Here is a 13596-nt window from a genome sequence, read left to right as displayed (position 1 = left end):
CTATCACTTTAATATTGCAAGGACCTATGAAACATATTAGACTGCACAATTCAACCAGCAAACCTTCTTATTGTGCAAAATTTAATAATTAAGTAATTGCAATAAAACTGCAGCATGTAAGGCAAATACACAGAACGGCATACATATAAATGTCACACGCAACATACAGACAATGTCAAACAAGTCATTTCACAGGACCTTACACACTACTAAAATAAATTCTTACAATAGATAATGTTACTGTTAAAGTAAAATACTATATTAATTTGAGGACATTAGTGTAAGGTGACGGACTTGGGTAAAGTTGGTTTTATATTCGCACATTCGGACATCCGTATTCAATAGCCTTGTTAATCACACTACATTGGACATTCAGTGGACATTCACAAGTAAATATGCCATTAAAACAATACTTGCCTATTTTGATCGACTGTGAAAAATGTTGTACTGTAAGTTGACAATCGTTGGTTGTCAATATCATGTCGCTGCTTAAAATTAGCAAACATTAATTTATTGCACATTTATTGGAAAGTCTGAATTTATCAGAAGTCCGAATGTGTGAATATAAAACCAACTTTACCGAAGTAGGTAATAATAAGTGGTCACAGTTTTACTGGAGCTGTAACTGTTACTGTGATTATCATATTTGTTTATGAACAGAATACTATTATAATTCAGATTCAAATGTACTTTAAGACCACATTTCAACATTTTAGTTTAAAATTATAAATAAACAAAGGCACATTTACACTAATCGACTCATTTTACTCCTGTCAGAAAACATTTCAATAAACATTAACAAAACTAAAGAGTGGAAACTAGCAGAAAAACACACTTCGTGACATTTTCTAACGTTCTTTGAATGTTCAATCATAACGTTCTCACAACGTTCCAGGAACCAAAACTGTGCGCAGGTTAACGGCCCTGAGAGAATTAAACCTCCTGAGAGAAATCTATATAAAAACAAACCGTCTACCATAAATAATATTTCATATACTGTCTACAGGACTCCTCGATGGACTAAATTAATTCAGACACATCGATCTTTCTGCTGCAAACGTTAGTTTGTGTTTAACTTCATTTATTAATACCAAAACGACGGTTAAGTTTCCTTCACTTACTTTCATCTTGTTTACACTGTAACGCACACGCGTGACGCGCCAAACTACTGACTGAGTTCTGGACGCGCGAGACGGATCTTTATAATGAACATAACGGCTCTTCGTTTATTATAATACGACAGTTCAGAGCGACACTTTCTGCCGTATGAACTCAAGCCGTCTCACCGTATTTGTTGGGTTCTCTGCTGTACTGGAGGATGGGCACCGATCCCCGCCGCTCCGCGCGCTCGCCCTCACCGCCACCGGCGTCCAACACGGAGTCTCCGTCCGTTTCTCCTCCAAACGCGCTCTCCACGGCGTGCGCCACAGGTACGACCAGAAATCTCTCGCTCATGTTGGTCGTCTGTGGGTCGGACCTGTCCGGTGTCTGATAAACTTCAGCGCCCAGACAGCTTACGCCCGTGATTCATAGCCGGTAATCTGACAGTTTGTGAGTGCGCGCGCACAGTGTGTGAGGCGCGTCCGTGAAGAACGCGCTGCGCTCATTGGCTGAGAGCTGAACGAGCTTCATATAAATAACGGAACCATGCTGGACATCAGTTTTTACCTGATTTTCTTCAATTACTGCAATTTATTAATACTTAAAAATGTTGAGTATTAATAAATTGCAGTAATTCAAGGATTTAATACAATGTTAAGCCATTATTTACACAAAAAACATAAGGTTATTTTTAAAATTATTTTAATATTGTAAATAAAGCCTTATTTGTGTGTTTGTTTTATAGATTTATCACTGCTGTTTATGAGACAAAACACTTTTTTATTGAAAGTAAAAATATTTCAGGTTATTTTAGTTCAATTTGTTGACATTTGTAAGGCTATTTTGTATTATTAATTGTTTTTAGTAAGTTAGTATTAGTTAGTATTAGTAAGTGATAACTATTTGTGGACAACTTCTCACCAAATGCTAAACACAGATAGTTAGCAGTTGTTTAATTGTTGTGATGAATTGTATTATTTTATTTAATGGATGTTTATGATTTCCTGCATATTGTTTGATATAGACGTCTGTCTGATATAAACTCATATTCACATGATCCTGTGCTTCATTAACATCCACTGTCTGTTTGTCTCTTGTGTCGTGTGTTTTCTCATAGATACAGATGAGTTTTCACACATAACATGAGAAAGATCTGCTGTTAATGAAACACTGATGCTCAGATGGATTTGAGTCACATGGAGAGTTATTATTTCCACAGTGTCACATGACATAAAGACAGCACTTATTTAAAATGACATCCTAATAAACTCAGCATATGTTTATCATCAGGGTCTGTTTTGAATCTTTTCATCCGAAAGATTAAATCTAATTTCATCAGCTGGTAAAACAGGCTTTTGTCACCCATGATCTGAACTATCACATCTATTATATTTTGGTTTGACTCGAGTCATCTTCACCTGCAACATTTCAGTCCCACATGGATCAGATGTCTGGATGATCTGGTCTTGTTGTGCCCTCATATATGTTCAGTTAGTTTGCATGTTTTCTTCAGTCGTGTCAGTTCAGTCCTCAGCATTAACTGTTCCAGTCTCTCAGGCTTTGTTTCAGCTGCTCTGGGTTATTTTAAGAGACGGACAAAGTGGGACGAGATGATTCACATACTGACCAACACACACACACACACACACTAGTGGAGAAGAGACACACTTTATTCTGACATGGGAGTGTTCCTGAAATACTGACCACAAACTCACAAATATAAATAAAACACCAAACCAATAAATAAATATAATGAAGATAAATAATTATTTTTAAAAATCTATGACAGAAAAACTGTGAGTACTTAGTGGATTTATTAATGAAAATGTCTCACCTAACCTGCTGTCCAGAGCTACAGTACTGTAATATAATCTGTGATGAAAATGAGAGTCTCTGGGCAATATAGACAAAATCAATATTTTTTTTTTTTGATCTTTGACAGTTTTCATTCAACATGATTTATTGTACATTCAGGATTTTACCACTTAAGCCATCTTTTAGCCACCTAAGGCTAAAGTTTGAATTAGATTAACAATAATGTAGTTTAAAATAGTGTTTAGTCAATTACTTTTTGTGGTTTTGAATTTGTAGTTATAGCTTTAAGAAATGTGTTAAAGGTGAATTTATTGATAAAAGTGAGATACAAGTGATATTTCATATTCTCTCTGCATAATCTCATTCACTCACAAATTTTAGCATAATTTTACGGAGAATTAATGAAGTGAATAAACATGAGGCCCATAAATATCAAAAGGACTCTAGATTTATATAAATTATATTAAAGTCATAATAATTGTGTCTTTATATCTAAGATTCTCATCATTTTCTGATATGGCCTCTAGGCGGCAGTGCTTCAACGCACATCATTTTCCAAAAATATAACTATTCTATCTATTTGTTGATTTCACAATAGTATTGCTATAATCAACAGTATCTTACTGCAGAAACTGTTTACATTATGCTGCTGTCAATATTTGAGGTATTCTTCAGGAAAAACAACAAACATATAATGACAATAATCAACATAGTATTTGACATTTTCTAATTTAGCAGATGTTGATTATTCAAAGCAAATTAAAAATGAGAAAAAGAAAAAAAAGAAAAACTTAACATGTGACCATAGATGTTAAGTTGCATTCAAAAATACTTCTTATGAATTATTTTAATAAATCCCAGTGCTCCATGTTTTTTTTCTCCTGCTCTCTTCTTGATGTCTTCCAGTGTTTCAGCCTTTTCAGACTCATTTATTTCCTTCAATTTCTCAATCAGAAAATCAATCTGCTGAAGTATGAATAGAGAATCAGCATTGAGTGCGATCATCTCCAGAGTTTCCAAACAGTGAAACGTTTCAATCACCAGCCTTATTTTCTTTATCTCTAATTTTTGCAGTTCTTCTTCCATCTTTTTGACCAAAGATTCACTGTCCCTAATCTTCCCATCGTATTTCTTCTTCAAATCCTGAAATGTCCTCTTCTCCTTTTTTTTCTTTATTACATATATATTAGTTCCTTTGACGTGTTCGCTGTAGTGGCATTTATTTGTGCACACTGTGCAGTGATTATTTCTCATCGCACTGCACCATGAGAGATCTCTGATCCACACATTATCAGGGTAAACACAGTTCTCCTGACAGATGGTGCAGCACGTCGCTACAGAAGGATCAATATCAACCTTCTCTTTGTAGACCACATCAGCTTCATACTCAAAGTCTTTATAATTCTTGACATATTCCTTCCTCAGAGCTTCTTGAGTTTGTTTCAGCTCATTTTGCTTTAGTTCTATCATTTGAACACATGACTGTAAATTGGAGATATTTTCCTCTAACCACTTCCGTTGTTGCAACACATCTCGAGTCATCCTCAGGGATTTTGGTTGTATTGTGTCAAGAAACTTGAACAATCCTGCCATTCCTCTAAAACTGCGATTCCATGATTGATCCCACCTTTGTTCACTATCTTCCTCATCTTCATCTTCATCAGCAGCATCTGACTGACAGTTGTCAAACAGGAAATACACTGGCTTCTTCTCGTCATTCACTGCACACTTGATTTTAGCCTCTTTAACAGCCGTCAGGGCATTTTTAGGTGGAGCTCCAGATGAGTGTGTGAAGAGCAGGACAATGTTTTCAGCAATATCTCTTCCAAATAAAGACTGAACAGCATCAAATATGTATATTTGTCTGTCAGAGAGTCGATTCTGTGTTGCTTTAATCACCAGACACGCTGCATGTATTTTATCAATCTGTTCTGCAGATTTAATTAAACTAAGAAAACTCACAGAGATCTGTTTATCAAGATCAATTCCTCGAGTGTCTCCATATCCTGGAGTGTCAATGATTTTTAAATGGATTGGACTCTCTTGTAGATAAAACCCATAAACAGTGATGATGGATGCCTGAGTGTGAACTGATGTTCGGTCACTCTGATCATCTGTGATCTCAAACCAAACCTTGTCTTCTCTCTGAACACCCAACATGTAGTTGATCATCACATTGATCAGGGTTGTTTTTCCTGTTCCTGTTTCTCCCACCATCAGAATGATTTTATGGGGTTTGTTTCTGTCTCTCTGTCCAAAGGTCATTTTTCTGTATGGTTTAGAGTCATCATAAGAATATGTTGTTTTTTGCAGAAGGTATAGAGCAGTAATTCCATCGTTCATTAACATGCTTTTCTTGATGAGGTCATTTTTGTTCTGTATGTAAAACATAAAATAAACAACAATAAAGATGGTCATGTGTAAATGTTGTACAATGTTATGTTTTGAAATCATTAACAAATTACCAATATCCTCGATATAATAAATATATAATAATAAAAAAAAATAACAGCCCTTTCACATTAACTCAACAAAGAAAAGGATTAACATTATAAATGTATTTTGTCAATTTCCTCTCATATGCTAAATGTCAGTTTACAATTGTATTGTTTTCTGTTTTAAAACTTTCTGTTTTGTACAGTTTTGTAAGTCTTTTTGCATCCCACATCTTTCAGTGAGTCTAGCTGACCTTGTTACCTAACCTTAAATTGCCCTTTAATGAGATGCTATCAGCAATGATTTAATGTCATCATCAGATCAGTGATTGTGTTTGAGGTTCAAGTCATGTGAAAAGGCCTCAAGATTAGAATAACAGTGTTTAATGGTGTAAGAATAAATCCTATAGCTGATATTTCATGAACAATCATCATACCTTTGTGATAACTGTGGTGACATCAGATTCAGTGATGTAGTTGAGTTTTCCCACTGCTGCACATTTAATATTGTACTCAGTATCTGGTCTGAGATCAGTCAGAGTAACTGTATTCTGGTTCTTTGACACAGTTTGAGATCTCCAGTCTTCCTCTTCCTTCATTTTGTACAGTAGTTTGAGCTCCTCTGTAGCAGGACACGGTGGAGACACTTTCAGAACCACTTGAGTACATCTGACATCTTCAATGATTGGACAGTCTGGTTTTGATGGAGAAGTGAAGCAAACAGCTTCATTAGATCCATTTGTATACAGAAGAATGCAGGAACCTGGATTATTTTCATGGTCTTTTATGGAAACCATAAATTTAGTGCTTTTGTTGTTATATGAAGTCATCAGCTCTTTAAATGTTTTCAGATGTTCTCTCATTTTCTCCCTGATTCTTTCAGTGAGCCATGATTGAGACGCCACACCAGATTTCTTCTGTAGATTTCCCATCATTCGAGGATTCATGTAATTTTCTTGCTCATTAAGAAACTCATCCGGCTGCTCAAGAGAACTGAAAGTGTAACAAAACACGTTCTCCACCTGAATATCTGACAGATATGAGTCCAAACTTCTGTTCACTTCGGCTCCAAAGTCCATTAACTGACGAAGAAACTCATTAACTGTGTTCAATTCTTTTTCTTTCACTGTGATCCACTCTTTCAGACTCTTTTCATTGAATGGAGACTCATCATGAGCTTGTAGAAGATCCTTCAGAGCACAAGACTCTTTTTCACAATCTTTAACTGACTGGATCACAGATTTGATTCGGTCACTGAATTCTTGTCTGTATATTTGGCAGTTTTGCTGCATATCTTGTATTTTCTTATAAAGTGCACTTAAAGTTGTTTTTCTGGTGTTTTCCAGAAGTTCACTGCACTTGTTTTCAGTCCAGTTTAGATTTTCGATAGCAGACTCTTTGGCCTTGATGAGATTCTGGTTTATGACTGTGAGACGCGTCACATCACTGTCTACGGTGTAGTTGAGTTTTCCCACTGCTGCACATTTAATATTGTACTCAGTATCTGGTCTGAGATCAGTCAGAGTAACTGTATTCTGGTTCTTTGACACAGTTTGAGATCTCCAGTCTTCCTCTTCCTTCATTTTGTACAGTAGCTTGAGCTCCTCTGTAGCAGGACACGGTGGAGACACTTTCAAAACCACTTGAGTACATCTGACATCTTCAATGATTGGACAGTCTGGTTTTGATGGAGGAGTGAAGCAAACAGCTTCATTAGATTCATTTTCATACAGCAGTATGCAGGATCCTGGATTATTTTCCATTTCTTTTGATGCAACAATGAATTTGGCTGATGTGCAATCATTTAAATAAATCAAGTTTATAAATACCCTCAAGTTGTTTCTCATTGTCTTTTGGATGTCAGGTGCGAGCCAAGTCTTGTGTTCAGATTCAGAGCTTTTCTGTTCATTTTTTCCTTTTGTTGAAGGACTCAGGAAGGCCTTTTGTTTAGAAAGCAGCAGATCTGTCCAGCTCAAAGATGTGAAAGTGTAGCTGACCAAATGTTTAACTTCCAGATTCATCAAATTTTTATTGAGGTTGATTTCTACCATTGCTCCTGAGTCATTCAGTTGTGTGAGCAATGTTTTAATGATGTCAGATTCTTCCTCTTTCTCTTTCAGCCATTGTTCAAGAGCGCTTCTTTCAAATGGAGATTCCTCATGTTCTTGAAGAAGATCAATCAATGCTGAATCCTCTATGAATTTTCCACGGATCTTTGGTAAGAGAGAGCCAAGTTTCTTCACGAGACTCAATCTGCACTGGTAGCAGTTTTTCTTCATGTCATTGATTTTGTCATGAAATGCAGTAAATGTCGAAGCAGGCTTGTCTGTCAGAAGATCACTGCATTTCATCTCAGTCGTACTTAAACTCTCAATAACAGATTCAATGTCTGTGCTTAAACCTGTGCTGATTTCATGTTGAAACTTTACAACTCTTGAGAAAAGTTTGTCCAAAGGATAAAGCCAAACTCTCAGAGGAACCGCAAGCTCTTTGTTTTCTCCCAGAAGTTTCGGAAGATCTTCAAAAACCTTCATGGCTTCTTCAAAAGAGGTCGGGTTACATGGTAGCTGGAAGTCGCCATAAAATTTACAACTGAATTTTTGGACAGCAGTCTTCAGATTGTCATTTAGTCTCATACTTGCTCCAGCTGAAATGCCTTTTAACTGCTCTAATGCAGCTTTTACTTCTCCTGCTACCTCCATTTTGTCTTCATCTGAAGAAACTTCTCTGTCAAAAACAAAGCAGGCATCTGCTCCGTACAGCACTGCTGTCACTACATGTGTGGCTACATCATTCTCATAGTGAGCCATGTCTCCAGAAGCAAAGTGGTTTATGATCAGCTCTTCAAACTTAGTGGTTGAATGATAATGTAATGTGAGTCTCTGTTGACTGAATGATTTCTTGGTGTCTTTGAGAAAATTTGCAGCTCCACTTACACCGATGAGTCCACCTAAAATACTCAGTTTCAGACAACTATCAATATTCAGCAATCTAGATTTTTCTTCAATTGAGTCTAAAGATGTGACTGTGAAATCTGTATTAATTTGGGGTTTAATGCTTATGTTCTGCTGCAGCTGCTCTTTACTCCAAAGTCTGATTCCTGTAATGGAGAAAAATTAATAATTTATATCTAAATACTTTAGCCCCTTTGGAAAAGACAACCTTCATTTTCTCTCAGCCAAACAACACATTATTTTTTGTTTCTTGCCCCATTGACCATTCTCTTCCACTTATTTTTATATTTATTTACATAAATGTCAGGTGAATCGCTAAATATAAGAAACATCAGTAGATTATCACATCAATGTCATATCATAATGCAGAGCTACCAACTAGTTCAAATAATTTAAATAAACCAGAGTTTAAAAAATCAGAGTAAAAATAAAATAAAATAAATGAAAATCAGAAATACAGAAAAAAGACAATTCAACTAATAATACAATCTCATATATTGTATAACATGTCTGTCACAAGTGGTTGCAGGAAGAAGTATCTTGTATTGAATACGAAAGCGAATAATAGGCGTAATGTGGGAAGATTGCTTTTTATATGTGAGGACCCTATAGCTGCAGAGAGTCCAGATTAAACTTAAATGAACCTCAAGGACTGACTCTGAAATCGCCCCTATACCCTTCAATAGGGCATTATTTGAGGGAACAGCCATTTAATGTCCAAAACCATAGTGGAGATTATCGAGTGCACTCACTCTATCCCACATTTGACCGCAATAACGAGTGTACAGCCCATGTAACAGCTGTCTGAATTCACTCACTTCTTTTCATTAACACCTTCAAGTGAACTGTGTTAGTGAAGTAACGTAGAGAATAGTTATTGAGGGCTTATGGGACGATTTCAGATTCAGCCACGGACTTAAATACACAAATCAAACCATTAAGGATGAACATCTGAACAGAATGACAAAATCAAATTAGTAACTATAAAGACAAACTAAGGCGGGAAAACACAGGTTAAACAACACAGAACCGTGACAATGTCTGGTAAAATAGTATTATATTCGCAATGAGGACTTAAAGGTGCTAAAGAGGATGTTTTGTTTTATACATTTTTGCAATATTACTTGAAACTGTCTTTACTAACTGATAAAAGACTATTTATTAGGTGCACTGAAAGTAATAATATTAATATACATCATCTGTGCACGAGGTAGGGCCTTAAAAACATCAGCCAATCGTTTACGCGATCATCGCGTAAACGATTGGCCCTCTGGCTTGTCAATCACTGCCGTGACGTTCCTTGTGAGAGACGTGCGGCTGTGTGCTCCAATAACTTTCCACACTCCACAGGCGCCGCATGCAATGTTTTTGTCAGGAGACAGGAGTAACAACTGCAGATTATGAGTCACCTGCGGTGAGTCCGACATAATGAATCCACTAACACGACACAGCGAATGCCGGTGGTAAACACTCGTGTTCCAATACTCGTGCACAATTTTTGGGAGGCGTTCCTTTGAAATGGAGGGGGGCTGTTCTTACGCATGCGCTCATTTCAAAAACTCAGTAACAGTCTTTGGATTCTCAGTCGACGAAAAAATCCTCTCTATCACCTTTAAAGGCCATAAGACCTGAAAGAATGTTGAGAAAACTTTTAATTTAGGGCTGTAATAGTTTAATATTGCTAATTATTTTTATATTGTAAGTTCTTAAAGTCCCCCTGAAATCAAAATTTTAGTTTTTTTGTATGTTAGCCTTAATGTTATGAATAAGCTGTTCCAAAACAATGACAAAATTCACATTTAGGAGATATAAGCATTGTCTCTCACTTCCGCTAAAATGGATCACGGATTTTCACACTTTAGTTTCTCGTAAAATCTTCTGTCCAATCAAATGCTCTCTAGAATCTGAGGTCCCGCCTCCTCCTATGCTCGAAATTGGTGACTTGCTCACACATTTACTACTAGTTTCTACATGCTGTATGGCACATAATGAACTATATAGAGAATAGGGAACAATTCTTAAAGTGTAAATCTGCTTTCCTTTGACGAGAATGATGTCCGTTTTTGCTTTAGTGTCACATGAACCGCAGCAGCACAAGCACATGTGTTTAGCTTTACTATTTAATAGTCAATTTATTTTCAGCAGTCATCAAGCTTGTACACACTGGTCAGTGGACACAGAAGATAAATGAAGGTCTTACGGGTGTGGAAGACACGCAGAAACGAAGATAAACCTTTGATTTCTCCATGCTGGTTGCTCACTAAAAACCTGCGCAGTCATCATGTTTTAAGGTCATTTCGAGTTTGATTTTGACATGACATAAAGCAGGGAAATCTAAGTGACAGTTGTTTACTTTCTAATTAGTCTTCCCATTAACGCCATCACTGTCTTCATTCAGGCCGATTCGATGAAAATGCGCATGAAAACAAAAAAAGCAGGATTTATTGCACGAACCAATCATGTCCAACCATAATGGATCATATCCAATCATAGCGCAGTAAGGGTTCACGCTCTAAGGGTTCTGCTTTATTTCTGTGTGATCAAGGGAGGCACAGACTCACTGCTGTAACTTCACTTGCAGGTGTCGCTATTGGACAATGGTTTTTATTTAGAAAAAACAAGTGACTTTTACACTTTTTAATGTCAAATTTGGTAATATTTTCATTGTTTTATTTTTGTAAAATCAATTATTTTCTCATTCAGTTTTTTTTGTCTCCTCGGAGGAAACGCCCCTGTTCCACACCCGTAAGACCTTCGTTCATCTTCAGAACACAAATTAAGATCATTTTGATGCAGTCTGAGAGGTTTCTGTCTCTCCATAGAGATCCAACACATCAACCACTCTAAGGTCCGGAAAGGTAGGAAAAAAACATCAATAAAGTGTGACCCAGTGACTAACTCAATTGTATGAAGCAACGTGAGTGCTTTGTTTGTGCAAAAAAAAATTACCACTTTATTTACAAAATAATATTATCCAAAGCGCATACATTGTGAAGCTCCCATGAACCTACACTGCAGATCAATATTTTTCTAAGTGGTAAATTATGTTTTTATGCAAGCAAAGCACATTTCATAAAATTGAGTTTAAGACACTGGAGTACTTTAATGATGTCTTTTTCCTACTGTTCTGGACCTTTCTGGAGTAGCCTAGTAGTTGCATTGGATCTCTATGGAGAGACAGAAACCTCTCAGAAGATCTCAATTTGTGTTGATGAACGGAGGTCTTATGGATGTGGAATGATATGAGGGAGAGTAACAAATATTAGAATTTTCATTTTTTTTGTGAATTAACCATTTAAACACAATTTCATTCAAATAATAGAAGTTATTTTACTCTAATCATTCATTCATGACTGTACATATTTGGCCCGTTCATCACCTGGTATGAGAGCATCTCTCCTGCAGTCATACAGCATCCCCAGCTGGAAGGGTCTCCCTAGAGCTGCAGTTTCTATTGAATTCACTCCCACTGGATCCATGCTAGACAAAACACAGAAAAGAAGAGATCAACCACTGAGATTACTGATAGAGGTTTGACCTTTTTTTTAAGAGATATTCATAGCTATCAAATCGGAAGTTGGTTCTTGAATATCAGCATTAGCGCCATCTGGTGGGCATCTAAAATTAGCACATTGCCTTGAAATTCCTCAAAACTTTTGCAATACAGCCCGAATTCAGTCTATTTTTGTTTTTGGTGGAAAAAAGGTGAATTTAAAACATATTTAGCCTACATAAGGCATGATTGAATGGTTAGTCAAACTAACAAAACAATTAAATGCAGACAGAATTTACATATTATGAATAATAATGTAGTCTTGTCTTACCCTTTCTGAGACAGTTGAGTATCTGTCATGACTGATTCCACACATATGGAGTCTGTAGGTTGTGAAGCAATGAGTTCAGAGCTCGACGTGGGAAGCACTTTTATTTTTCCACTTCTGTTCAGTAAACGTAAATAAATTATTATTTTCACAAATTACACAAAGTCTATTGAAGACCTAACCAAATTGTTAACATATAGATGAAAAAAGGTCTTCATTATTAAGTTTCAGCTGAGGGACACGCAGAGATTTGTCATATTTGACATATTCAGTCGCGCCAATGAAATATGCGGATGTACAAATATGAGGAAGTACAGAATCACGAGAACAAAGGCATATTGACAAATGAAACAAATACGATTATGACAACGTATGATTTGTCTGTGTTTATCAAGCACTTTCGAACTCTCGACTTTTTAAAGAATAATGTATTGTAGCATTACTCACAAATCTTTAAATATATTATCTCTCAATCTGTGATGATCCACATCGGATCGCAATCGCATGTCATTTCAAACACTCGTCAGTGATTTATGAGTTGAGAAAATTGATTAAAATATCTTAAATGTTGACGCTAACTGAAATGAAACTGATATGAAAAGGTGAAATGTCATCTGTGTTGATTCAGTTCCCTTTCGTTACTTTGTGGTTGGGTCTTCACAGCAATCATAATTAAACTGAATCCACTTACTGGTTTTAGGACCCTTCCAGTTCCAGATGACTTTAAACTCTTGCAGGCAAATAAATCAACAGATGTATTTACAGTATAGAGGGAAACACCCTCATGGTCACGTGATTTATAAAATATGCTGTTTAGTGACATTTGCAGAACAACTGAATTCATTTCCCTTTGAAAAACTCAGAACAGATTCACAAATGTTGTGTCTTATTTCAGTTTTTACATGTTCTGAAATTGTAACACTGCAGTTGAGTATTGGCAATAACCTTTCACTGTATATCTGTTGAAGAATAAAAAATAATAACTTAATGACCAAAACATGCATTGCAAAAATGGCATTCAAAAATGATCTCTACTATATTATGCAAATAAACAATGTCTAAAAGCAAGAATAAAACAAATGTTAGGCTATATATATATATATATATATATATATATATATATACAGTACAGTCCAAAAGTTTGGAACCACTAAGATTTTTAATGTTTTTAAAAGAAGTTTCGTCTGCTCACCAAGGCTACATTTATTTAATTAAAAATACAGTAAAAACAGTAATATTGTGAAATATTATTACAATTTAAAATAACTGTGTACTATTTGAATATATTTCACAAAGTAATTTATTCCTGTTATGGCAAAGCTGAATTTTCAGCATCATTACTCCAGTCTTCAGTGTCACATGATCCTTCAGAAATCATTCTAATATGCTGATCTGCTGCTCAAGAAACATTTAATGTGTACAATTGTACAAAATATTTGTGTACAATATTTTTTTTCAGGATTATTTGAT

At 35.9% G+C, this 13596-nt stretch overlaps 1 protein-coding gene across 2 annotated transcripts; it reads right to left on the bottom strand.

Moving 5' to 3' along the window:
* Positions 1-2750: 2750 nt before the first annotated feature.
* On the bottom strand, positions 2751-12904 carry LOC125257818. 2 transcript variants are annotated; one of them, XM_048174559.1, is made up of 5 exons: positions 12818-12904; positions 12130-12243; positions 11685-11785; positions 5789-8451; positions 2751-5292 (listed from the first exon to the last, which is right to left on the bottom strand). In XM_048174559.1, exons 2-5 carry the CDS (start codon positions 12156-12158, stop codon positions 3739-3741), a joined length of 4347 nt encoding a protein of 1448 aa, XP_048030516.1. In that variant the 5' UTR covers positions 12159-12243; positions 12818-12904; the 3' UTR covers positions 2751-3738. The 2 variants fall into 2 exon arrangements, with proteins under 2 accessions (XP_048030516.1, XP_048030517.1); XM_048174560.1 differs by lacking the exon at positions 12818-12904 and having other exon boundaries at positions 12130-12484.
* Positions 12905-13596: the final 692 nt, after the last annotated feature.

The sequence above is a fragment of the Megalobrama amblycephala genome, linkage group LG22 (genome assembly GCF_018812025.1).
Source record: "Megalobrama amblycephala isolate DHTTF-2021 linkage group LG22, ASM1881202v1, whole genome shotgun sequence".
NCBI classification, from domain to species: domain Eukaryota; kingdom Metazoa; phylum Chordata; class Actinopteri; order Cypriniformes; family Xenocyprididae; genus Megalobrama; species Megalobrama amblycephala.
The sequence above is the reverse complement of the archived record's forward strand: the minus strand, read 5'-3'. Positions and strand labels throughout refer to the sequence as shown.

Excerpts from the sequence above, each read along its gene's own strand:
- LOC125257818 (XM_048174559.1), bottom strand. The coding sequence starts at position 12,158 with ATGACAGATACTCAACTGTCTCAGAAAGG. Across the intron at positions 11,786-12,129 it reads ACTCAACTGTCTCAGAAAGG|CATGGATCCAGTGGGAGTGA; the intron begins GTAAGACAAGAC and ends TGTTTTGTCTAG. Across the intron at positions 5,293-5,788 it reads TCACCACAGTTATCACAAAG|AACAAAAATGACCTCATCAA; the intron begins GTATGATGATTG and ends TTTTACATACAG.